The 23,672-nt window shown below is 45.0% G+C and overlaps 1 protein-coding gene across 2 annotated transcripts in view; it reads left to right on the top strand.

Annotated features, from left to right (window-relative positions):
* The window catches only part of AFF3 (AF4/FMR2 family member 3), a 328,318-nt gene that overhangs the window by 235,966 nt on the left and 68,680 nt on the right, over positions 1 to 23,672 (top strand). For both annotated transcript variants that reach the window (XM_021413240.1, XM_021413250.1), the window contains exon 9: positions 13,237 to 13,277. In XM_021413240.1, coding sequence (XP_021268915.1) covers positions 13,237 to 13,277 — 41 coding nt within the window. The remainder of the gene's footprint in view (positions 1 to 13,236; positions 13,278 to 23,672) is intronic.

Here is a 23,672-nt window from a genome sequence, read left to right as displayed (position 1 = left end):
CATCTAAACGGCAGAGGAAGAACCCATTTTCTTTCACTTTCTAATTCTGAAGCTCTTTAATCTCAGATCTCTTCCTGAGCTCGGGAGCAGGAAAGAAGGAAATCAAAGATGAAGGGATAGGAACCATACATGAGTGATTCTCAGATATTTCTTACTGAATTAGTTGACCTTTCAGCAATCATACTCATTTAAGTAGTCCCATTTCTTAAACAGCTGAAGATGAGCTGTGCAAGAGCTGGGAAGCTTTTCTTTTTGTTAATTCCTAGATGAAGAAGTTTGGGGTAAAAAAGATTGAAAACTTAGAAGGTGATTTTGTGCGTGCATTTGAAGTTGCCAGGCAGCAAATGGAAAGTTTCTGCGGCAGTGCAGACAGGGACAGGTGCTACCACAGCCTTATGGCTGGTATTTGGAGCGCTGTGCCTGACCCAGAGAATATGAGCGATGGGCAAGAGAGGCCAAGTGCAAGACAGACGCATGATTAAGAGCCTCGGGATCCCAAATGTTCTCTCAGTGCCAGCAATTAAGGTAGCAAGATTCATAGACCCAAGAGAGGTGAAGGAGGCTGGGTTTGAGCCGAGTGTGTGTGTGCCCACAGTAATGACATTATCCACACATATTAGTCTCTTAATTTTAATTACATAAATGTATTTTTCCTCTTTAATGAGCATAGTTTATCCATTTAAACTGATCGTTTTAATTTTACAGGCAGTGATCATAGGATCTAATATGCAGAGGGAAAATTTCCTGTTGGCATATTTTACATCACACAGATTGAAGAAAATACACTTTTTAATCCCCAATCAATATCTGAAGAGCAAGCAATTAACAGATACCAAGGTGGTTAACATAAATCTGCAAGTTAAAGAGCCAGTTCATTTTGATTTATAACATAGTGTAATAATTTCATCATCATCTCTCCCAGAAAGCATCTGAAGCTTTGTAGCATGAAGATGTCAAAATTGTACTTAAGATTGTTCAGAATGCTGAATTGTAGTAGTTATTGCCTTCTGGCTCCTTGAAGTGTGGCACAGCACATGAAGCAGTCCCCATTATAATACCCTGCTCTTCTCTGTAGAGGTCACTGGATAACTTAAATCAGTCTTGGGTGAAATATTAAAAGGAGGTTGTCAATTGTAACATGAACAATTCTCTTCTTTTGCTTCTACTCGTCCTTCTACAATATGAAAATTTTGTAATAGTAAGTAGTTCCTTTAAGGGGAAAAGATCCCTAGATTCATTTGTGCAATTCTTGTCAATCAATAGCCAAATAAATTAACTGACTGGTACACATACATGGAATAATAATCTAACATATTTTTGCAGCCCAAGTCTGCTTCCTTGCATGCATTTTTTCTGTGCGGGATCAGGTTGGTTGCCGCTGAAGTTTTGTGGCTGTGAAAATTTATTACCCACAGAGTCAATCTGCGTTCTGGCTGCCAAGTCTGAATAAATAGAGTCATTGTGCTTGTCTGGAATATGTAACCAAAGTTCATCCAGTCAGCTTGACTTTCACATCCCATGAGATTCATAAAAGCCAACACCCTGGTATGTGCTCTTGATTCCTGCCAAAATTTTGTAAAATTGTATAAACAGAAGTTGAAGAAGCAATCAGAACACCCTCCAAGGAACGCAGCTCCAAACTCAATCCCCTGCTGTATCTTGAAAGGAAAAATGGAGCTGTAGCCCGTTTTTTTTCCCTCTTTTTAAACATCTCGTGGCCACAGCAAGTAAAGGTGGGGGCTGAGGATACCCATGGCACATGGAGTGCAGGAAGGCAGTGAGCTACGATGCTCTTGGGCTCACTGGTTTTCTCCCTGCATGAAAAAAAGAGTGAAGGCAATGCCTGCCAGGAAGGCGCTGCCCTCCCATTGAAGGGACAGGGACAGGCATCCCCTGCACGATCTCAGGCAGCCTGAGACCACCCAGCCCTTCTGCAGGGTGGCCAAAACCAACTAAGCCCATACCCCTCCATGGGAGACCTCAAGGGAAGAGTAGCCTCAAGGAAGGTCATGAGAAACAACTTTAGTGCAGAGAAATAAAGTCTCAGGAGCATGATCTGACCTAGAGCTGCCAGGGCCTCCAGGGACTGCCCCTACCCATCACAGCCTGGGGACAGCCAGAGCGAGCTGCTGGTCCAGGGGTACATCCATGCTTCTTAGCCATGGCCAAGATGGAGAGCTAATTCAGGTTGTTCCCACAGCTCCAGCGGGAACCTCTGTGCCCATGCTTCCCCTCATCACATGTCTGTTGCAGGTCTCAGCACAAAAAATGCTTGTTTCTGGCAGAGCTGTCTGCCAAACAAATCCACCCCATTGAAGCAATAGGGTAAAAGTCCATCCCCGTGGTCAATGGCAGTCATTGTGCCTATGTCTCTGTGTAAGTAGCACTGGGAAATGATTTATTAATCAAGTCCAAAAATTGTGCTTCACTGGTAGCCAGAAACAAGTGAGATAGAGTGTTTTTAAAGACCTTTTTAATAAGGTGCAGGACTTTTCCCTCTCCTATCTGGATACGGACCAACAATCATCAAAAACTTACACATTACCCTGAAATGAACAATTACATATACACTTTCTTCCAGAAGGAATAATTTTTAGCAGAATCTAGATAAGCACTACTTCTTCATATGGAATCTAATATTCCAGCTAATTTGAATTAACCTGCAATGGATTTTGAAAGCAATTGCAGAAGGGACAAAGTGGCTGCAAGCTTTCTTTCCATCAGACCTCCTCTGGTACGATGACGCTTTCTAAGCTTTCTGATGTCTTGTATCAGCCAAGTGAAGAGCAGAGCCAGGTACATCCAGAAGGAGCATCCAGATCAGACAAATTACAGCATGGCCCTGTTCATCACTAAGACTATTTTTGGGCAGCACTAATTGCGTGCACATATGCTGTGTCCGACTATTTTAACCACATTAAGTCATTTTAGTGTTGTGCTCCCTTATTCACCACTTCATCAGTGCAATACTCAATGCTTGATCAGAAGTGAAAATGAGCAGAAGATTAGAGATGAGAACACAGTCCTGAGGAAAGAAAAGAAGCGTGGAACCTGTATCTTTGCTGCAAATAAGCTTAATTTTCAAAAACATGCTCTGATAAACTTGAAGAAAAATCTTTCTGATGAGAAGTTTCTCACTCCACTGAGTCAGGGAAACTTACTTCATAAACTCTGCCCAATGCGAGTCTAACTGCAACCAAAACTGCGCAAAGCAGAGATAAGCAAAAACAGAAAAATTTAAGTCTAGGGTTAAGGAATAGCTGGACCCTCAGGTGCTTTTGTACTTAATCCAAATGGCCTGCTCTGCCCTCTGTCACTGCAACATGAGTGCATTTTCAGACCGGAGGAACAGCCTTTATAACAGCCTTGCTTAACTCAGCTAAGTCCATTATTTCCTGTGTATTAGAGAATGCCTTTTGGTATCCAACATAACTAAAATCAAGAGCAAGGTTTAAGCCAGCTGAGCCAAGCCTTTCTGTGGTTTGCCAGCTCTGATTTTATAATCTCCGTGACATCTAAATTTGCACTTCTACCACGCATGACAAGAAGACCAAGACTGCCTCACTGAAACTGTCAGTTGGAACAAAATAAGAGCTCAGTCTTGTCCTGCCAAAGTTGGCTCACATCACTGCCTATCTTACAAAATCAGAGTCCCTGTCCGTCATGCACTGGCAGGCAGGATCAAGCTCTAAATTTGAATGCCGCCACCGTGGATGACAGTGAAAAAGGTTGAGGATCAGCCTGACTCTTGGACATGCACAAAATCCGGGCAAATTCAGACACAGCACTCTGATCTCCCTGTGAATCTCTAAAAATAGACTGGAAAATAAAATACAGGCGCTTCTTCTTTATCTCTTCGTGTTGATGCTGTGACTAAACTAAGTAATAGCTTGAGTACAACTTCTAGGTCCGCCTCTTCTTTCTGGCATCACCTTTTCCAAGCTATTTTTTTTTTCCACTACCTCCTGTAACTTCCTTAACCATCTTCTTGCTGTCTTTGGTTAGTTTCTTCCCTGGTGAACTGGAATTCCTCTATGAATTTCTGTTGTGATGGCGATAGGAACATCTTCTGATGCAATTGATTTAGCAATGCCTGCTGATTTGGGGCGTAAGGAGGGATTATCCCCTACATCTCCAGGGTTGCTTTCCCTCATCCTTGCACAAACATTTGTAAAACCTCACTGAATTAGTTTCACCACCTCACAGCTCCTGCTGCCACAGGGAAAGCCCTTGCTGCAGTCAGCCACCGCCTCTGGGCCTGTGCCCCTCACAGGGGTGGCCATAAGCCTCTGTTTGCCTTCAGGGAAATTCATTGCAGCGTGCCTGCAGGAGGACGGTTAAATAACCCACAGCCACAGATAATTTAGAGCACAAATTAAGGTTGTTTGCAATACCACAGCTATTATAGGCTGTAATAGGAGAACATACCCCTGACACATTCAGGAGCTCAAAGGGCACGTGCTTGCTTACCCTACCGTGTTGTTTCTCTGTTGCTGTATCTGTCTGTCTCTGTCAGCCTGTGAGCTTTTAGCAACAGCCCTGCACAAGGCAAGCAGAAGGCAGAGCAGTGAGGACTGGCCCCAGCCCCACCAGCTTTGCTCCCCCTGGGCACACAGTCTCAGCTGGGGAGGTGCTGGCAGGTGTGGTGACTTCACCCTGATGGGCAGCCGAACTCCACATACCACACTGACTGCCCCTCCTCAATGAAACAGGACAAGAAAATAGGATGGAAGAGGGCTAAAGGGTTGAGATAAGGACAGAGAGATCACCAGCTAGTTACTGTCACAGGCAAAACAGACTTGGCATAGGGAAATGGAGGCTGCAATCAGTCTTTATCTCTGTCACTCCTCCATCACTACTCTGTGCCCCTGCTCCGCAAGTCACCACGGGCGGCAGCTCCTCCAGCCTTCCTGCCCCACCGCAGGCCCCTCTCCATGGGCTGCAGCTCTGGCCCAGGCTGCTCCTGCGGGGTTATCCGTGGGCTGTGTGTCTCTGGGCCTCATCCACTGCTGCCTCATGGGCTCCTCACACAAGTACAGAATCATAGGGGTTTGAAGGCACCTCAAGAGATCATCAAGTCCAACCCCCCTGCCAAAGCAGGTACCCTACAATAGGTCACACAGGTAGGCATTCAGACAGGTCTTAAACATCTCCATAGAAGGAGATTCCATAGTCTCTCTGGGCAACCTGTTCCTGTAAGAGCTCCGTCACCCTTACCATAAAGAAGTTCTTCCGCATGTTAGTACGGAACTTCCTAAGTTCAAGTTTTAAGCCACTACTCTTTGTCCAATCGCTACACACCACCTCATCCATTTGCCTCCCACCTCCCTTTAGATATTTATAAACATTAATCAGATCTCCTCTCAGTCTTCTTTTCCCCAGTCTGAACAGACTTAGGTTACTCTGCCTTTCTTCATACAGGAGATGCTCCAGACCCTTAATTGTCTTTGTGGCCCTCTGCTGAACTCCTTCAATGAGATCTCTGTCTTTTTGAACTGACGAGACCAGAACTGAACACAGTAGTCTAAATGTGGCCTTACCAGGCAGAGTAGTGGGGGAGGATCACCTCCCTTGTCTTGCTGGCCGCACTCTTTTTAATGCACCTGAGGATACCATTGGCCTTCTTGACCTCAAGGGCACACTGGTGGCTCATGGCCAACCTGTTGTCCACCAGGACCCCCAGGTCCCTCTCTGCAGAGCTCCTCTCCAGCAGGTCAGCCCCTAACCTGTACTGATGCATGCAGTTATTCCTCTCTAGGTGCAAGACTCTCCACTTGCTCTTATTAAACCTCATCATCTTCCTCCCTGCCCAACTCTCCAGTCTGCTCAGGACTTGTTGAATGACATCACAGCCTTCAGGTGTGTCAGCCAATCCTCCCAACTTTGTGTCATCAGCAAACTTGCTGAGGGTGGACTCTATCCCTTCATCCAGGTCACTGATGAAGATGTTGAACAAGACTGGACCCAGAACCGACCCCTGGGGAACACCGCTAGTTACATGCCTCCAACCAGACCCTGCACCACTGATGACCACCCTCTGAGCTCTGGCAGTCAGCCAGTTCTCAAACCACCTCATCATCCATTCATCTATCCCAAATTTTCTAAGTTTCATAACAAGGATGTTGTTGGAGACGGTGTCAAACACCATGCTGAAGTCAAGGTACATAATGTCCACTGCTCTCCCTGCACCACCAGTTAAGGGCCTCCAACCAGACACTGTGCTGCTGATGACCGCCCTCTGAGCTCTGCCCAGCCAGTGATGACATCATAGAAGGCTATCAGGTTGGTCCTCCATGGCTACACATGGACATCTGCTCTGTGCAGTGCCCATGGGCTGCAGAGGGATGGCCTGCTCCTCCATGGGCCTCTTCTGGGCTGCAGGGAGCTTCTGCTGTGCACCTGGAGCAAATAGATGTTGGCTAATTTATCAAAACTGACATTTAAATAAAAGGGACTGAGGAGCCATTGCTACAATTTCTCCTGCACAAAATCATGCTCCTTTGAAGTCCACAGGAGGTGACCCACTGGTTTCTATCATCTTAGGAAGTTATCCTCTGTTTTCTTTTTTACTTCTAGCACAATCCAAGCACTACCACTTGGGTAGTAAGAAATCCTTCATAGACTATTGCCATAGCACCTCACTGGGCAGATTTACCAATATATAGGGAACTAAGGCTTGCATTCCCCTCAGACTTCCCACCAAATCTTGCAAAGCCTTTGGCATAACACTGGCATTTTGCCTGAGATACCCTGAGTGTAAGCAGTGCTTCAACTACATTGCCTTTTCCTGGATAAGGAGACTACTTCTTTGGAAACAAAGGATGTTTTCCAATATGGCCCTTGCTTTGCTTGCAATGACTGAGACCTTCCTCCAGCATTGGTGACAATTAACTATTTTGTTAGTGTAAAGCATCAAAGACTTTCCAAGCACCAATATAAAGTACCAAGGACCTTCTGCTTGTCTCCACTAAAAAGCATTAACTCATCTGAAAAAGTGAACTCATCTGCCTTGAAACGCTGTGTGCTGGTCAGGGCCAGAATTCAGGAGAAACCTGAACAGATGCAGAGCAGAAGACTCAACATTCACAGTTATATAAAATTTTGAATGATTAATACCCATGCTGCTTATACAGTAATTCGGAGAGCCAAATCACTTAACAAGTATTAACTACCTAATGCAATGCCCTTGAGAGGTATTTAGGTACAGTTAAGTAAGAATTATTATCTCTGTAGGATTGACGGGGAGACAGAGACAGAGATGTGGCTCGTTTGAAGCCACATGGAAGTCAGCTGCAAAGCCAGGATTAGTGCTCAGGTCTTTCAGTCCCAGGTGCCATGTTCAAGTTGCTAGATTGTGCTGCCCCTGAAGATTAATAAGGATTAATGGGCAAAGCAGAGGAGAAAGAACAATGTACGCCAAAAAATATAATAATAAAACCCCGGGGTGAAAAATGAATACTGAGGTGTTGAAAGGCCTGGAGAAATCATGAAATCCAGAAAGGGTTTTATGGTTTCTTAAAAGATGTGGTTCTGATGATAACCAACTCCAAAAGGGGAAAGAAGTGAGACCCTTCTAAGTCTTACAGCCTGTAAATCCTAAATAAATATCAACCAGACAGTGAAACTCACATTCGCACATGTACATTGCAAATTTACAGAGAAACACTCAAACTGCAGTTTACAAGTGATTTTAAATCCCTCCAAAATCCACACTGGAAAGTGATCCTCAAACAAAACCTCTAGGAACAGCACAGAGCCCAGACTATTGCACTGACATAAGGCACATTAAACATCACGTAGGATCAGTGACCTGAACTGGGCTCCTTGCACAGCTCCTGTGGTCAGGAGGACTCGGGGCATTAAGCAGGACATGTCTGTGGGTGTGAAGGGGTTTCACTGCCTCTCTGTTGAGACCTGATGGGAATGCCATTGTGACACAGTGCAGCTCTGCACTCCTCATAGAGAATGCTGAAAGCTGGCAAGGGTTTCAGGAGGAGAGAGAACATGTTTAGAAAACGTGCCTTGGAGTGAATGCTCTCTGCACAATGAATTCACAGAATCACAGAATGGTCTGGGTTGGAAGGGACCTTAAAGCCCACCCAACCCCAACCCCTGCCATGGGCAGGGCTGCCCCCCACCAGCTCAGGCTGCCCAGGGCCCCATCCAACCTGGCCTTGAGCACCTCCAGGGATGGGGCATCCACAGCTTCTCTGGGCAGCCTCTGGGCCTTACTGCCCTCTGAGTGAAGAATTTCTTCCTAACATCTGACCTAAATCTCCCCTCTTTTAGTTTATAATTGTTACCCATTGTCTTATCACTACAATCCCTGATGAAGAGTCACAGAATCATAGGAACTGTAGAATCACCAAGGTTGGAAAAGACCTCCAAGATCATCCAGTCCAACAGTCCACCTATCTTCAATATTTCCCCACTAAACCATGTCCCTTGGTGCAACATCCAAATGTTTCTTGAACACCTCCAAGGACGTCCCTCCCATCTTTTCTTTAGGCCCTCTTTAAGTGCTGGAAGATTACTGTAAGGTCTCCCCAGAGCCTTCCCTTCTCCAGCTGAATAACTCCAGCTCTCTCAGCTTCTCTTCATAGGAGATGTGTGCCAGCCCTTGATCATCTTCATGACCGTCCTCTGGACTAGTGTCCATGTCCCATATCTTAATTGAGCTTGTCTAAATCATGATCACAGTCCATAAACACCAATGCAGGGACGGTGTTGAGGCTAGAAGGCAGCTCCATCTCACAGACAAATGTGTAACATCCAGTGCAGTAAGATGCATATGAACTCAGAGTGTATATTTGCCTCAGTGAAGTCTCTGCTGTACCTGGTGTAACTCCACACAATTGCCACAACTGAGCTCTCTTCCAATAACAGTGATTAGAGGAAAAATGGAAAACAAAATGTGTGAGTCACCAGTGGTCATTTTATTGGCTTATATTTGCCAAAGCATGCCCTGAGTGATGTAAAGGAAAATGCATCCATCATCTGTCTGCAGTGCCTCCAAGACACTCTTCCAAGCCCCATAAAATATTCTTCAGTAGTTCTCATTTGCTTCTTTTCCAAAAATGCCTTCAAGCCCAGCAGTTTATGAAGCAATCCTTTTCCAACTAGATTAAAAAAAAAAAAAATCTGGGGACCACTCAGCACTCCTGGATCTCCAGCCCAAGAGCTGTATTCAGTCCATTCTCTTCACTGCATGGTCCCAATTACAGTGCACTACCTCACTGCTCAGTCCCAATTACAATGAAAGTATTTAATTTCCTCTTTGATTTCCCTTCAACAACAGATTGCAACTTGTGACACTTCAGGTAATTTTGGTAGCTCATTTAACACGTACTGAAACATGAATATTTGCTGTTTATATTCCCAAGCTCTGGCTCACTGCAATAAAGGATGGAGAAAGGAGATACTGTCTCTGGAGATTGAGAACCTGAATGTGATTACTACTGGCTGAAAACTTGTTTTGTCTTGGTAGTCTTGTGGTACAGCTAGGATCTTTCATGAATGATTAATGAACTATAGGCAGATCAATGAAACTCTGCCCTAAATGTATCTAGAACCAATTCAGGTGAGGGACGAAGAAGACTAACCAGCCACTATCCTGTAATTTACAACTCTTGATGTAGTGAAATGGAGTAATCCATCACACTTACTGTGGCTAGTTTCTCAGGCCTAAGTACTTGAGTCACCTAAGGGATATTTTTTTTTCTGCCCAGCTTCCTACTCAGCATTAAAGTTATTATGTGATGGGCTGGCCTTCAACATCCTTGTTCGTTCTGGGGAAACCCTCCCTCAGTGAGTAACCCCATTAGTTCCAGGAACAGAAATGTTAGGGTTACACTCAGTAGTGGTACAAGTGGTGAACAAATCAGAGTACAGCATAATCACTTATCAAGAGAATATTAAGCTTCCCACAAAATGCCTTTTAGTGATCATTCTTGGAGATCTTTAAATTCTGTCAGCAGCAAAAACATTTCTTATATTTATATAAGCAGCACAATCACATACTTCCAGGAATAATAAAGAATGTAAAACATATTCTCATCTTATTTCTTGATGGATGGTGAGTTGCTCTCAATAATGTTGTTAATGATGTAAAATAAAGTGCAAATTAAGTAGCGCAGTCAAAAGCAAGGTATTCAAAAACAGTGGTGAGGGAAGTTTATGATACTAAGTACCACCCTTTTGCTTAAATTGCTACATGGATGATGCCAGCATATTAGAAACATAATAAATCAAAGAAAGCTGTTTCTGTAGCAAGAGTTTCTCAAGCTATGGGTCATGACCCTCCATGGGGATTCATGAATAAACTTGAATGGGGTCACAATAAACTGTTAGCAAGAACCAGGGGCAGATATTTCCCCACAAGTTGATCAGCCAAGCCCTGTAGCAAGGAAACAAGAGAACAGACTGTAATTAGTGGCTGCAAGTATTTATACTTGCTAGGGAACTGCTAACTACCTTTAATTACAACAGCTCACTTTCTCCAGGAGATGGGAGCAATATAGGCCAGAATTAAAATTGCCAGATAGTTGCTAACTGCCTTTCATTGCAGGCAATAGATCTGTTTCTCCAGGGAGGAAGAGTAAGTTTGCAACTGGATCGTATTCCCCAATCATTCAGAAATGGGGCCATTACCAACTCAAGGGGTCAGGCAAACAAGCAGTCAAACATGGCTGCATTTTCAAACCATGTAAGCAAGAAATCAATAGTCTCATTTACAGAATGTGCCACCACTAGGCAAGGAGCGAGGTGCCCCCTGAAACCTGCATTGCATCCTGGTGAAGAAGGACGCCTATTAAAGGACTTAACATGAGAAGCTAATTGAAAAAGTAGAATGATCTCACTGAAAAGTACTTGTACATTTCTTTCTGCTGCCCTGCCTGTCATCTGAATGCACTTGCTTGCCCAGAAAGGATCACCTTTTCAATGCTGTCAGCAGCTGGATGTACCAAAATGGAAACTAGAGACTGGCACTTGAGTCTGCAGCCGGCCCAGCACCACATGGCCCGGCTCAGTTTAACATTCCCTGCAGATCATGACAAGAGTCCTCTCCTCTTCTCTCCTTAGGGTTGCTTCCACCTGGACTGGGAGACAAAGCACCAAGCTCTTCTCCCTCTTTCGAAATTGGGAGTTTTGGGGAAATACAAGAGTGGCATGCATCCCACATCCCCATGTTAGGGAGCTTTTAGGATCATCAAAGCCCATGTGTGCCTCCCTGGGGTCTCTTTAAGGTCCCTGAGGACCCTCGCTACAGAACAGCCATCTCCTTCAGTGCCTTCTGTCTCCTTTGGCCACTACATACCTTGTTCCAGTTGAGCTCTGCATCTCCCCAGAAAGGAGTAGGATAGATGAAAATAGACTCACCATCCAGGTTACAAATGATTTGACAAAATGGAAAAATAAATTAAATGAATAAATATTGGAAAAGTGCTATTTTTCAGCTGGATCAGTTTTCTAACCCGCTTCATTGCACCACCTGTGGTGGTCTAAGCCAAGAGTGGGAAATAATTAAAAGTGTCTTAAACAGCACTGCCGCATAGTGGCTGCCTGCAAGGGAAGGGTGGGAGAGGAGGAGCGATGGTGACTTGAGTGGTGTCTGCATTACTTGGCTCTGAGGAAGGGATCTGATAGTGAGAGAAGGCTCCTGAGCTTCACAAAGACATAGCACACTGCAGAGGTCAGCATTAAGTTACAAGGCATTCTTAAAGCTAAGGTTTGGGTCTTTCCTGTGTCTTTGCACCAGTAGTGGAGTGAGATTGTTATAGTGAGCCCCTACAGAAGGCGAGAACAAACACAGTGCCAGCGTGCTGAAATTGAGGGCAGTTGAAAAGGGTTGTACCCAAAGAGCATGCAAGTACGTTGAGCTTCTAGAGATAATAATTAATATGACCAGGTTCCCATTACTATTTTCCTAACACTAAAGCCAGCAGGTGTGTGCCATGGGCTCCTTCCCACTGGGCTGGTGGGACCTATCCACCCTTCCCATGGGCTCTCTGCTGAATGTTGAAGTTAAAGGAGAGCCCACCTGTGAGCCATGCTGCCCAGGGCCCCATGCAACCTGGCCTTGGATGCCTCCAGGGATGGGGCACCCACAGCTTCTCTGGGCAGCCCGTGCTAGGGCCACACTCTGAGTGTAGAATTTCCTCCTACCATCTAACTTGCCCACCTTCATGCTTTCCAGTTCTGACCAGAATGCCAGTCTGTGTATTCAGGGCTGGGGCTGCAGCCTCCCTCATCCTAAGAAGCCAGAGGGATTGGTTGCAAAACATACTTGCTGGTGGCTGCAAAGTGAAAATGTACGTTCAGTTCCCTCCCTCATCCATGCCATGTGGCTTTGTGTCCTTTCTGTGCCAGGCGAGGCACAGCTCAGATGGGGCCAAGAGGGGAGGGCAGCCGCAAGCAGAATTGGGGCTTTAAAGTAGATTTTCAGAACATTATGGATTTCAACTTTGCTTAGCAGCTAATTACTGTGCCGAAGCCATGAATCACCCTGCTTGAAGTGATTCAAGGAGGGGAAAGAATAATAATAATAAAGTGGCAAACCAGCTCGGGGATAGGCTTGGGAGTCCTATTAAACTTGAGAGGCTATGATTCTATTCCCAGGACTGCTGGCTAACACAAGAACAAGCACCATGCTTCCCCACCCCATCCAAAGAGTTGTGCTAGGCAAAAGCCGAGGAGCAAACCAGCAACAGGTCGATCCTGTGCTGCATAGCCAAGGGTTGCCAGCAGATTGACATGGCAGCGCTCTGGAAAAGTCTGCGGCAGCCCTGGCAGGCTTCGCTAAATCTGTAATTATAGCTACGGGCTTCATCGCACAAGGAACCAAATATGTGATGTTTGTTTCTGTGGAAGAATGGGAGGAGACTGATGGTAAAGGAGAGGGAGTGGGAGCGCAGAGCGGGGAGAGGGGAAGGAGGAGAGCTGAGCCCTGCAGAGTTCTCTCTCAGAGACCTGCAGAAAACGTCTAAATAGAGCAGTTCAGACCTCAAATACTGCATCGTGCTCTGACAGTCTCCTGGTTTATGGCGTGCTTAACAAAGTGTTCTTACATTGACCAGGCTGGAATGTCCATTTTGCTGTAGAGTCTCTGCTACTTTGCTAGTACTTTAAAATTTGGACACGTGACAAAAATGTGTGTAACGCATTTTTTAAAGTGTTGATTGTGCTCGTAATTTTAAAGTCAGAATATAAAATAAACATCTCTGCCCTTTCTTCCAGCAGGCAGCACAGAGATCTGCTCTCCGCGTTCTGTCTGACAGGTACATTTTGTCATTTTTATGAACTATAAATTGCTTTATGAAACGTTGAGCCCTATTTATTGTGGCATATAACTCATAATCGGATTTTGTCCCCAAAGTATCTGCGAACTGGGATGTTAAACATTGTGCATGCTTGGATTTGTCATGCATGTGTAGAGTTTATTACTGCAAAAATCGCAGTCTTGTTGTATTTCATACAGAGTATGCAGAATCCCTTGTTGTGATACCAAACGAGAGATAAGGAACTTACTGCGGAAGGCATGAATGATGCAGTAAATTCTCAGCTTTAGAGTTTGCTGAGATATATCTAAGCTCATTTTTCAGCAATAAGTACTTCATTTATTTTGAGATGTTCTCTTTTGACTTTTTCCAAATTCTTTCCCTGGGAATTGCTCTTCTTGTGATGAGATTCTCCGTACATTTCATGCACAAAAACAATGCCTTTTTTTCACCCCTTAAGTTTTGAGGGATGGGTATTTTAGAGGAACTTAATTCCTTTCTTTTCACTTCTGGAGCTGCAGCAGTGCTTCAGGCAGATAAGCAAGGGACCAAATCCTCAGCCAGCGTTCGGGTTTTACTCAGCTCTTTTTCGAGTGAATTTCCATCAACTTCAATGGGAAAGTGGCCTGAGCGAGGAATTCAGGATTTGGGCCACAGTAAATGTTATAGTTGGGCCGTAAGTCTGCACAGGTATTTACCTTAAATGACTTTTATGAAAGAGGATTGATTGAAATATAAGGTAGCTTTCTAAGACGGTCCTGATTTCTTTTCCAGTTTTGGGAACGGGGGGAGGGAGAGAGACCATACGTTTTAGTGCCTGTGAAAAAGAACCAGCAGATTTACATTTATCCACAAATGAGGCACTGTGTCACGCGGGCTGACACAGAGTAAATTTCCCCCTGCCTCGCTGGCAGCCCCCTCTGCCCGCCTGGCCCCCTGCCCCCGCCTCCCTGGGAATAAGCAGTAATTGACTCTCGAAGCCAGCCCGGGCCGGGATTTCTCCAGAGCAGAGCCTGTCACTTAGGCTGAATTATATCTTGTGCACGGATGAATAACATTTCTCTCTGCTCTGAGGCTAAGACTGCCTAAATTATCGACACCCCAGCACCACCCGCACAGTTTACAAACACCGTTTTGTTTAGGATTTTTTTTTGTGCACCCCTTAAGGAAAAAAATGCCAGAGCGAAATGTATGGGATGTGGGTGAAATTGGTGGGTTGGTTGTAGGGCACATGAATATTGGCTGTAATGGGGACAAAGGGACTCTTCTCAAAGGGAAAGAGGAGTCGGCAGCATCATGGAGGACAGAGGAGTGGAAGCTTGGCCACCAGGCAAAGAGCTTTTGGCATGGTGGGGACCTCACAGTGATAGTGGGGGGCTTCTGAGCACCTTCCCCTGGGCTGAACAAGGAACATTCCTACAGAGCTGCCCCTGGGAGCAGTTAGCAATCCCCAGGTCTCACACTGTGTCCCCTAGGAAGAGCAGTGGTGGTGCTGGATAGATGATCCCAGCCTCTCTGGGGTTTGAGCAGTGGGCCAAAAGTAGCCCTTCAGCCTTGGCTAAAGTGAGGGTGCCTGCAATGTGGCTGCTCAGCGCTCATGTCCCAGCAGCAGCAAGGAGCACCAGCACGTCCCAGCACCAGGGGAGGCCGTGGGTTAAGCCAAGCCAATCATTCTTTTCAAAAAACTGTTCTCCATTGCCCTTATTTCAATTTTTGCTTTCAAGTTCTGTTAAAAAGGTATCAGCTAGCTAAAATGAAAGAGGAAAGAAAGAAAAAAAAAAGGGAGAGAGAGTTTTTAAACCTGTGGCCATTGATTTCTCCGGTGTGTTCCACTCAGTCTTGTTTTCAGCCTGCCACAGTAACCCCCAGCAGATTTATGTGCAGACGCAAAGATTAGTGACCCAGAAGCCTGACTGAAACAGCTTTTCTGCTTCCAGAAGACAGGTTGCTCCGCACATGCACTGGCTGTTTTGTCAGGAAAGATGCACTGGCCCCATTAGCTTTTCATTCTCTCGTGAAAAACCCTCCGTGTTTATACGGCACAGCTTGGTTTTAATTTTATTATGCTCTTCGGTAAAGTGTTCTAACTACAAAGATTGCTCCGTTTCTGGGACAGAGAAGAACAAAAATTTAACTCATATGCCTTACTGATACAGTGCCAGTATATCTTCAGCTGTCTGACTCTCATATCCATTGCCCAAATAGGTTTTAAATTAAGAAAAATGTCTGTACCTGAAGTATTCGGTGTGATCTGTTATTATTTAACAGTGAGCAGTGTGGTTAAGCCAGGTCTTAAACCTGCTTAATCCCACTGAGCTAAATAGATTTTATTATTGACTCCCATGGTCCTGGAACTCTGACCTCGGGACTGAAGTTAAAAGCTCATTTTGTGCAGTCTGTTCCACTAACCCAGAAGTACTTGCTCATTGGACACATTTGCAATGGGGAATGTCCAGCTGTAAATTACAGATGTTTGCAATCATACTCAAGCACAACACTCATTATTATTCTTTTGTTCTTTTTCGGCTGAAAAGCCCACCATGAGGGAGACCGCACTTAATCCTCACATTAAATTTACTTGCAGCTCATATTCATGCTCGAGATAAGATTTTCCATGAAGTAAAGATTTACAGTGGTCCTAGGGCACTCCTATTCCCCTAGCTGCTTTTATTTCTCTTTGCTGTAGTGCGGGCCAAGTGGGTCTGCCTGAGGGTTTTGAATGCTTAGAGGAAAGCCTCATGCCACCGCTGAATTTCCTCTCTCGCTGTAATAGGGAAAAGCTGGCTCGTTCCCTGTGGTGCTTGGGTGGTACTTATAAGACACGCTTAATTCACAGTCTCAGCCTGTTATCCTCTTTGTTTCCTTACTGTGGAGTATCAGACAGATCTCACTAGCTCTGCTAGACAGAGCAGGAGCTGGGCTGGCAGAGAGGGGACCGAGCCGTGTGGCCATGCTAGCTAGCTCCCCATCCCACTGATAAGGCCTGCAGGGAGCCCAGCTCACTGACTTACACTCAGCACTTGGTTAATATATATGTTTCACCCACGCCTGAACTGCTAAGTACAGGCTGCTAATAAATCTTTTTGACTTACCACCTTGGGCTGCTGATAGACAAGGCATCTCAACACTAACATCAGTTTTGCAGGGTAGACAAGCTCCATTCAGGGAGTTTGGTGAGCTCCACAGCCTATCTGAGCTTTGGTCTGCCTTCCTGTTTGGTGGAAGGGATACTACTTCACATTTCCAGATAACATTGCCCTCGCTATCCATTTTTTGTCACAGTTAGGATGCAGGATATGCAGTATGTGCTGGTTTACTATTATGCATTACTATTATGACCGGCTGCACTTAAGGTTCTTACAGAATCATCTTGGTTGGAAAAGATTTCCAAGATCATAGAATCATAAAGGTTAGAAAAGACCCCTAAGATCATCTAGTCCAACCATCCATCTGCCATCATTATTGCTCACTAAACCATGTCCCTAAGTACTACATCTATCCTTTCCTTAAACACCTCCAGGGACAGTGACTCCACCACCTCCCTGGGCAGCCTGTGCCAGTGCCTCACCACTCTTTCTGAGAAGAAATTTCTCCTAATATCCAACCTGAACCTCCCCTAACACCAAGACCAACCATTGATCTGACCTATGAGTCCCAGGGTTGGTGTGGGGACATGAGCAACAGGTCATGAGAAGCAGTGGAGCTGCGCATCTGCAAGCAGATAAGTGGTTTAGGAGCAGAAATGCTGCTGAACTGCTTTTCAGGGCCTGTGGTCAATGGCTTTCATCCCTCAGAGGAGGGCCACAAATACGATTCAAGGGCTGGAGCACCTCTCCTATGAAGACAGGTTGAAGGAGCTGGTCATATTCAGTCTGGAGAAGAGCAGGCTGTGGGGAGACCTCATTACTGCCCTCTAATGCTTAAACGGAGATTATGAACAAGAGATAAACAAACTTTTTACAAGGGTAGATAGTAATAGGACAAAGGGGAATGGTTTTAAACTAAAGAAGGGAAGATTTAGGTTAGATGTCTAGGGGAAGTTTTTCAGTGAGAGGGCGGTGAGGAGCTGGAGCAGGTTGCCTGGACAGGTGTGGATGCCCCATCCCTGGAGGTGCTCAAGGCCAGGTGGGATGGGGCCCTGGGCAGCCTGATCTGGTACTTGATCTGGCCATTGGCAACCCTGCCTGTGGCAGGGGGTTGGAGCTTGATGATCCTTGAGGTCCCTTCCAACTCAAGCCACTCTATGATTCTCTGATTCTGTGATAGCATCAGTTTTCACACTGAGCGAGCCCTCCACACAAGAAGCAATGTGGTTGGCTTATCAGCAAGTGACTCAGCTTACTGGATGGCCCACAAGCCTTGATGTAACAGCGCTGTCCAATCAGTGATAGCCACAGGGAAGCTCTGGCTCACGACAGCTGCTCTGGGTCCCAGCAGAGAATGAAGGAACTGAGAATATAGGCTCCGTGGGATGCAAAGCCTGGTTGGAAGGGAGTATGTACACTCAGTGCTCTTTGCCATAGGAACAAACACACACCTCCAGCAGAGCTAGTACACTGCTTATACCTTCAGGATTATCTCTGCAAGGGAAAAAGAGAGTGTCTCTGACAGGGGATATGGATTTACCATTAATCCCTTACATGAAAGCTTGTCTGATTGAAAATGCTGGTGTGCCACGGGTGTAGCCCTCCCATACAGTATGGCATAGCAAAGGGTGATGCCTGCTGCAGCTTGTAGCAGAAATGATCTGGAGTTTGTCAGCCCTCCTAGGTACAGAGCTTGAAGGAGAAAGAGTGGTGCTATGTATTGCATATAAGATGTTCTTTCCAATAGTGGAGGCTGCTGTGAATTGGTGAAAAGGGGCTGTCAAAGAAGAGCCAGTGGAAGGTTTGGAATGAAAAAGAATAGATACCTGTGTAGAAATGGATTCTATTTCCCTTTATTTAACTTGGAAATGAGACCTGTCGTACTCCTCTGTTCACTATTGGATGCTTTCTCATACCTTGACTATTGGTGGTGTTTCTTTGGATTTGTACTACAGTGGCTCTGGAGATGCAATTTGGATGCATTGCAAAGCTGTGTGAGAAGGTGCAGCAGAGCTGTCCCAGGGAATTTTAGCAACATTGAGCTCTAGCTAGCTGTATTAAATACTGTGATTCTTTTGGTGTTTAGAGAAAGAAAAAGAAAAGTTGAGATGTGTTTTTTCTTCGACGAAGTGATAGCAGTTTGCTGTCATGACAGACAAAATTTCCCAGTTCCCCATGGGCAACCCCATGCACTCCCAATAGCTTCCCAAAGATATTTGAGGGAGAAAAATCAGCATTTTGGAAAATATCTGTCTGCTAAAAGAAAGATCTGACTAGTAGTTTCTCATGTGTTTTCTTCGGCTTGCTAGGTTTTGTAAGAATCCACGTGTGGATAATTACAGAATTAACATGAACTGAAAAAGACAAGGTGCAGGTCTGTGGCCTTTTACATATTGGTAAGGGGAGAACAGGTCCCACTGCTGGCTGGCAGCATGAAGAATATGCAAAGTGCTATTGGGAAGAAGAGTGTATATGTGCGCAGCATATGAAGTGCCTCAGCATATGATTAACCTCACTGGGTATGTAGTAAATAGTAGATAACTGTGATCAAAAAAGTATTCATGTGATTTATCAAGCTGAGCAACTGTGCATTTTGCAGTGAAGCAGGAGGTCAATCCTGAAATCTAGGGCAAGTAGAGCAATAGGAAATTGCAGGGACTAAGAAGTTAATCATACCGTTGGACTGCTTCCATCTGGTTTTGAAAGACAGACTCAGTGCAGTGCTAGCAAGGACTCTTCACGGCAACAGATCAGGAATTAATTTTTTCAGCAAATCTTCAGCTATCATTTGCGGTAACACAGGCTTATAAAAATGTAATTTAATTTCTTGGGAGTAAATCACATAGGGCAAGAAGTGTGAGAGTGTTTTTTTTTTTTTTAATGTGTGTATCCAAGGCAAAAAGAAAAAAAAAAAGGTGAGTAAAGGAGAAATAGCAAAAATCCGAGAGGAAACAAACATTAATGATAGGAAACCTGGAAGGCATAAATGGTCGTGTGGTTAAATCATGCAGGTAATTGTCTTTGAAAAATCAGTTTGCAGTTGGGAACCTTCTACATTTTTATGACCCTTGGAGGCATAATCTTCTGTAACCTATCTGTCCATCTTCATCAGCATGGGTCAAAGGAGCTCTGTCTTAAAGTATTGTTGAACCGACGCTCTGAACACCATTCCCATATATCATGGGTACATAGCTATGGGCAGTGAATTTGTTAATGTATTCTGTGTTTTCTTTGTTATTGATATTACTTACTGATATTTCAATGAGACTTGAACATTATGCTCCCTTTGGGCAATGACAGTGCCCACAGGCGAGGAACATGTTGTAAAACAAGGGGGATTTTAACCTTGGTAGTAACACCAGTAGCTCAAACTTGCTTTATTGGAAGACTTAAGGAGGGCAGTTAGTTGATAACATTATGCCTTTCTTTCTTCAGCAGTGGGATAAGAGAATAGAGAGACCTGTACTATGAATGATGTATTGCACTATTTTTAGTGCTATGCTGCAAAAGTGAAATCTTATAAATACTTTTGTATCTATTTCCTGGCAGTCTGAAGAAAAAGAGCTCAGGTTTACACAGCACTAATAGCAGGAAACCGGGGATCATGCTGTTCCCACAAATCACCGCACTTTCATTACCACTTTATTTTAAGAAATGCTGAAAATTCATAGCAAGCAGCAGCACCTCAGCATGGCCCAGTTACATGGCGTTAGCTTGAGGTTTTTACCTTTTTGTGTCTGTGGACCGTGTTCTATCCAGAACTCAGAAATTCTCCAGAGCGGGTGCAGCAATGAGAACATTCAGTTTCCTGCCAGTGAGCCAACTATTCCTGCAGCAGACAGAAGGAGATGGCCCCTTCAAGCCCTAATTGCTCAGCAATCAGCCTGGCCCAACAGGGTTTTCTGGCATCAGCCCCGCCAGCTCTGTAGATGACGTGCTCACTCTGGTTGGTTTTTCCTATGTCTTGTCAAGGCAGTTTAGAAATCACAGCTGAAGATTTGAGATTGCCTTGATGCTGCCTTGATGGCTGGGGATCAGGCCCATCCAGCATGGGTTCATGAAAGGCAGGTCCTACTAGACCAGACTGATCTCCTTCTGTGATCGAGTGACCTGCCTGGTAGATGAGGGAAAGGCTGTTGATGTGGTCTACCTAGACTTCAGCAAAGCCTTCGACACTGTCTCCCACAGTATTCTCCTGGAGAAGCTGGCAGCCCGTGGCTTGAACAGGTACACTCTTTGCTGGGTAAAGAACTGGATGGAGGGCCAGGCCCAGAGAGTGGTGGTGAATGGAGTTCCATTGGCCACCATGGCTGGATTCCAGCTGGCCACCAGTCACGAGTGGTGTTCCCCAGGCGTTGGTACTGGGGCCTGTCCTGTTCAGTATCTTTACTGATGACCTGGACAAGGGGATTGAGAGCACTCTCAGTAGGTTTGCAGATGACACCAAGCTGGGATGAAGTGTTGATCTGCCAGGGGATAGGAAGGCCCTACAGAGGGATCTGGACAGGCTGAATCGCTGGGGTGAAGCCAGTGGGATGAAGTCTAGTAAGACCAAGTACCAGGTCCTGCACTTTGGCCACAACAACCCCAGGCAACGCTACAGGCTTGGGGCAGAGTGGCTAGAAGACTGTGTGGAAGAAATTGACCTGGGGGTGTTGGTCGATGCTCAGTTGAACATGAGCCAGCAGTGTGCCCAGGTGGCCAAGAAGGCCAATGGCATCATGGCTTGTATCAGAAACAGTGTTGCCAGCAGGAGCAGGGAAGCAACCATCCCTCCTACTCAGCCCTGGTGACACTGCACCTTGAGTACTGTGTTCAGTTTTGGGCGCCTCACTACAAGAAGGATCCTGGAGCATGCCAGAGAAGGGCAACCAAGCTGGTGAGGGGTCTGGAGCACAAGTCTTATGGGAAGTGGCTACCCTATCAGAATCAGTACATACTGGGTGATCTCATGGACACCCGAGACTTTTGTCAAAAAAACTAATATCTATGTCTTGAGGACCACCAGATTCCCTTAGCAATGTCTGCCACTTAACAGACACCCATAGCTCTTAACCCCAGAATCACAGAGGTCCTAGTAGTTGCAAAAGTCTCTTCCCATCCAAGGAATTCATTCCTTCCTCTAAAAACAAATCTTTCTTTCTGTGCAGGGCCACACTTAGAGCTCTATGCCCAGCAGAGCTTCCAAAGGAGGGACTTGATCCCACATTCCTGACATAGCCAAATTCAAATTGTTAGGAGCTTTTGATGGGTAAGGAACATCACAAGAAGCTGTAGGGCTTGAGCTGGTTATAGAGGAATACTTCTTCTGTGCATATGAAAAGTCTTTCATGCAGTCATCAGGAGGAGGAGGTATGTTTATATGTTTTCAGCCAACATAGACAAATTGGCTTTGCATGCAGACTTTTGAGTTTACCCAAGTAGCTTGAGGCAGCAGGGAGCATTTTTTTCATGGTCGATGAGAAAAGTAAATAGAAAAATGACAAGTTCCTGGTTTAGTTTGATTGAGAGATTTTTCTGCATGAAATGAAAGCTTAAATCACATAATTGTTTTTAACATTCTGAATCCCACAGTAATTCTCTTTGTGGCTCATCAATGGCTCAGTTAGGAGCGCACTAGCCATGATTCTTACATTACACCGAGCTCCACACTTTGAACTCTGTTTTAGGCTTCAGTGACCAGATCTTCACTGGTACAAATCAAAATGGCTCCACTGATTTCAGGAGCGTTATCTCAGTTTTCACCTGCTGAGGACCTGACATCAGCAGTTTGGAGACATCTCCAGCTTTTAAAAAGCACATTGCTGCCCATGAGCACTTCCAAAAGTGCCCAAGTGGATTCTTTAACAGAGCTCATGCACCTGCAGGCTTCAGGATCTGGTTTCAGTTACAGTTCAACTCATACTGACTGTCCATCAGGCAGCCAAACCAGCAGGGCTGCAGGGAAGGCATTTGAGCTCCTCAGCCACTGGAGCTCTTTTGATGGAAACCAAGACCCATAAAGCTGAAATGGCTCCAAATTTGCTAGGTTTCTCTCACAGTCAGCATTTCTAGGAGGTCTGCTCAGAGACATTTTCTTCACAAATGATCAGAGCACTTTCTGCTTTATTCTTCATTACTACTGCTTTCTTTTGGGGCTCTGTTTCATGGGAAAATTCAGCACTGAAGGGCTTGGTTGCGTACCAGAATTGCATGAAGTTTCAAAATCCTCCTCAGAATGGAAGACCTTCCTTCTCTCAAGGACTCTATTTATAGTAGGCTGCCCTTTTTGCAGTCAGAGAAAGGCCAGATAGTATGATGACTCTGTGCTCTCATGTGTTTTTAACTTAGATGAAAAATTAGGTCTGGCTTGAAACTAGATGTAAAGAGTCCGTGTTCAGATATTTCGCTTTTATAACCTGAAAATGATATAATTTTGAAAGGCAGAAATAAATAGAAATTACTTAAATTAGATATTTTTTCCAAGGGGTATGATTTAAATGAGACACATTCTGTTCTTTAACATAGTCTGCAATCTTCTGGCATTTTAGCAAAAATGGAAAATTATTTATTTTAAAGGTAGGTATTTTATGCCTAATGAAATTTACTTTTCATACCAGTGTACCTTCTGTGTTAGATTGCTATAAAGATTTTAAAGGTCTTTTTCACCCTTAACTCTTCATGCTTGCATGTCTCCCTCTCACACACATTCGCATAGAAGAGAGTAGGCCCTTCTCTGTGCAAATCCAGCACCCAAATAATTCACAAATAGCACTCACTTATTATTTACTGGCACAATCAAGCATAACTGCTCTAAATGAACAAACAGTTTGTCAAAAAAAACATACCGGGAGAATGGGGTTAAAGAATCCCATAATTCTGATTTGCACAACAGATAAAAATCACCCCAGAAGTCACAGAGACCTGCCAAGTAAATCTCTCACTTCATAATGATCCTTTAAGACACTTTAATTTGCTTTTGAGAGCCTCTGCGCTGGCGCTGGCTTTAGCTCGCACTCTAGGTGCCCAGGGAGGTCTGTGCTGGTTCATATCCAGGTAGGTGGTGACTGCTGATGGTGCTCATGGCAGTGCCTGGCTCCCAGCAGCCCTGTGGGAGGTCACATCTTCCTTTATCTCCCTTTCCACAACCTGTTTAGAGTGGAATGAGATATAGCAGGCACAGAGCCTCTATCACAGTCATCACCCCCTCTTGCTCCCCTTCTTTCCAGGATGTCACCAACTGGGTCTTCCAAATTCCCCCTACCAGTTTCCTGAGCCTCCCTTGCTGGCTCCCGGACCATTACTCGTAGCACCTTGCCTGCCAAATTTG

This window comes from Numida meleagris, chromosome 1 (genome assembly GCF_002078875.1).
Source record: "Numida meleagris isolate 19003 breed g44 Domestic line chromosome 1, NumMel1.0, whole genome shotgun sequence".
NCBI lineage: Eukaryota > Metazoa > Chordata > Aves > Galliformes > Numididae > Numida > Numida meleagris.
Note: the sequence above shows the minus strand (reverse complement) of the source record. Positions and strands in the feature narration are given on the sequence as shown.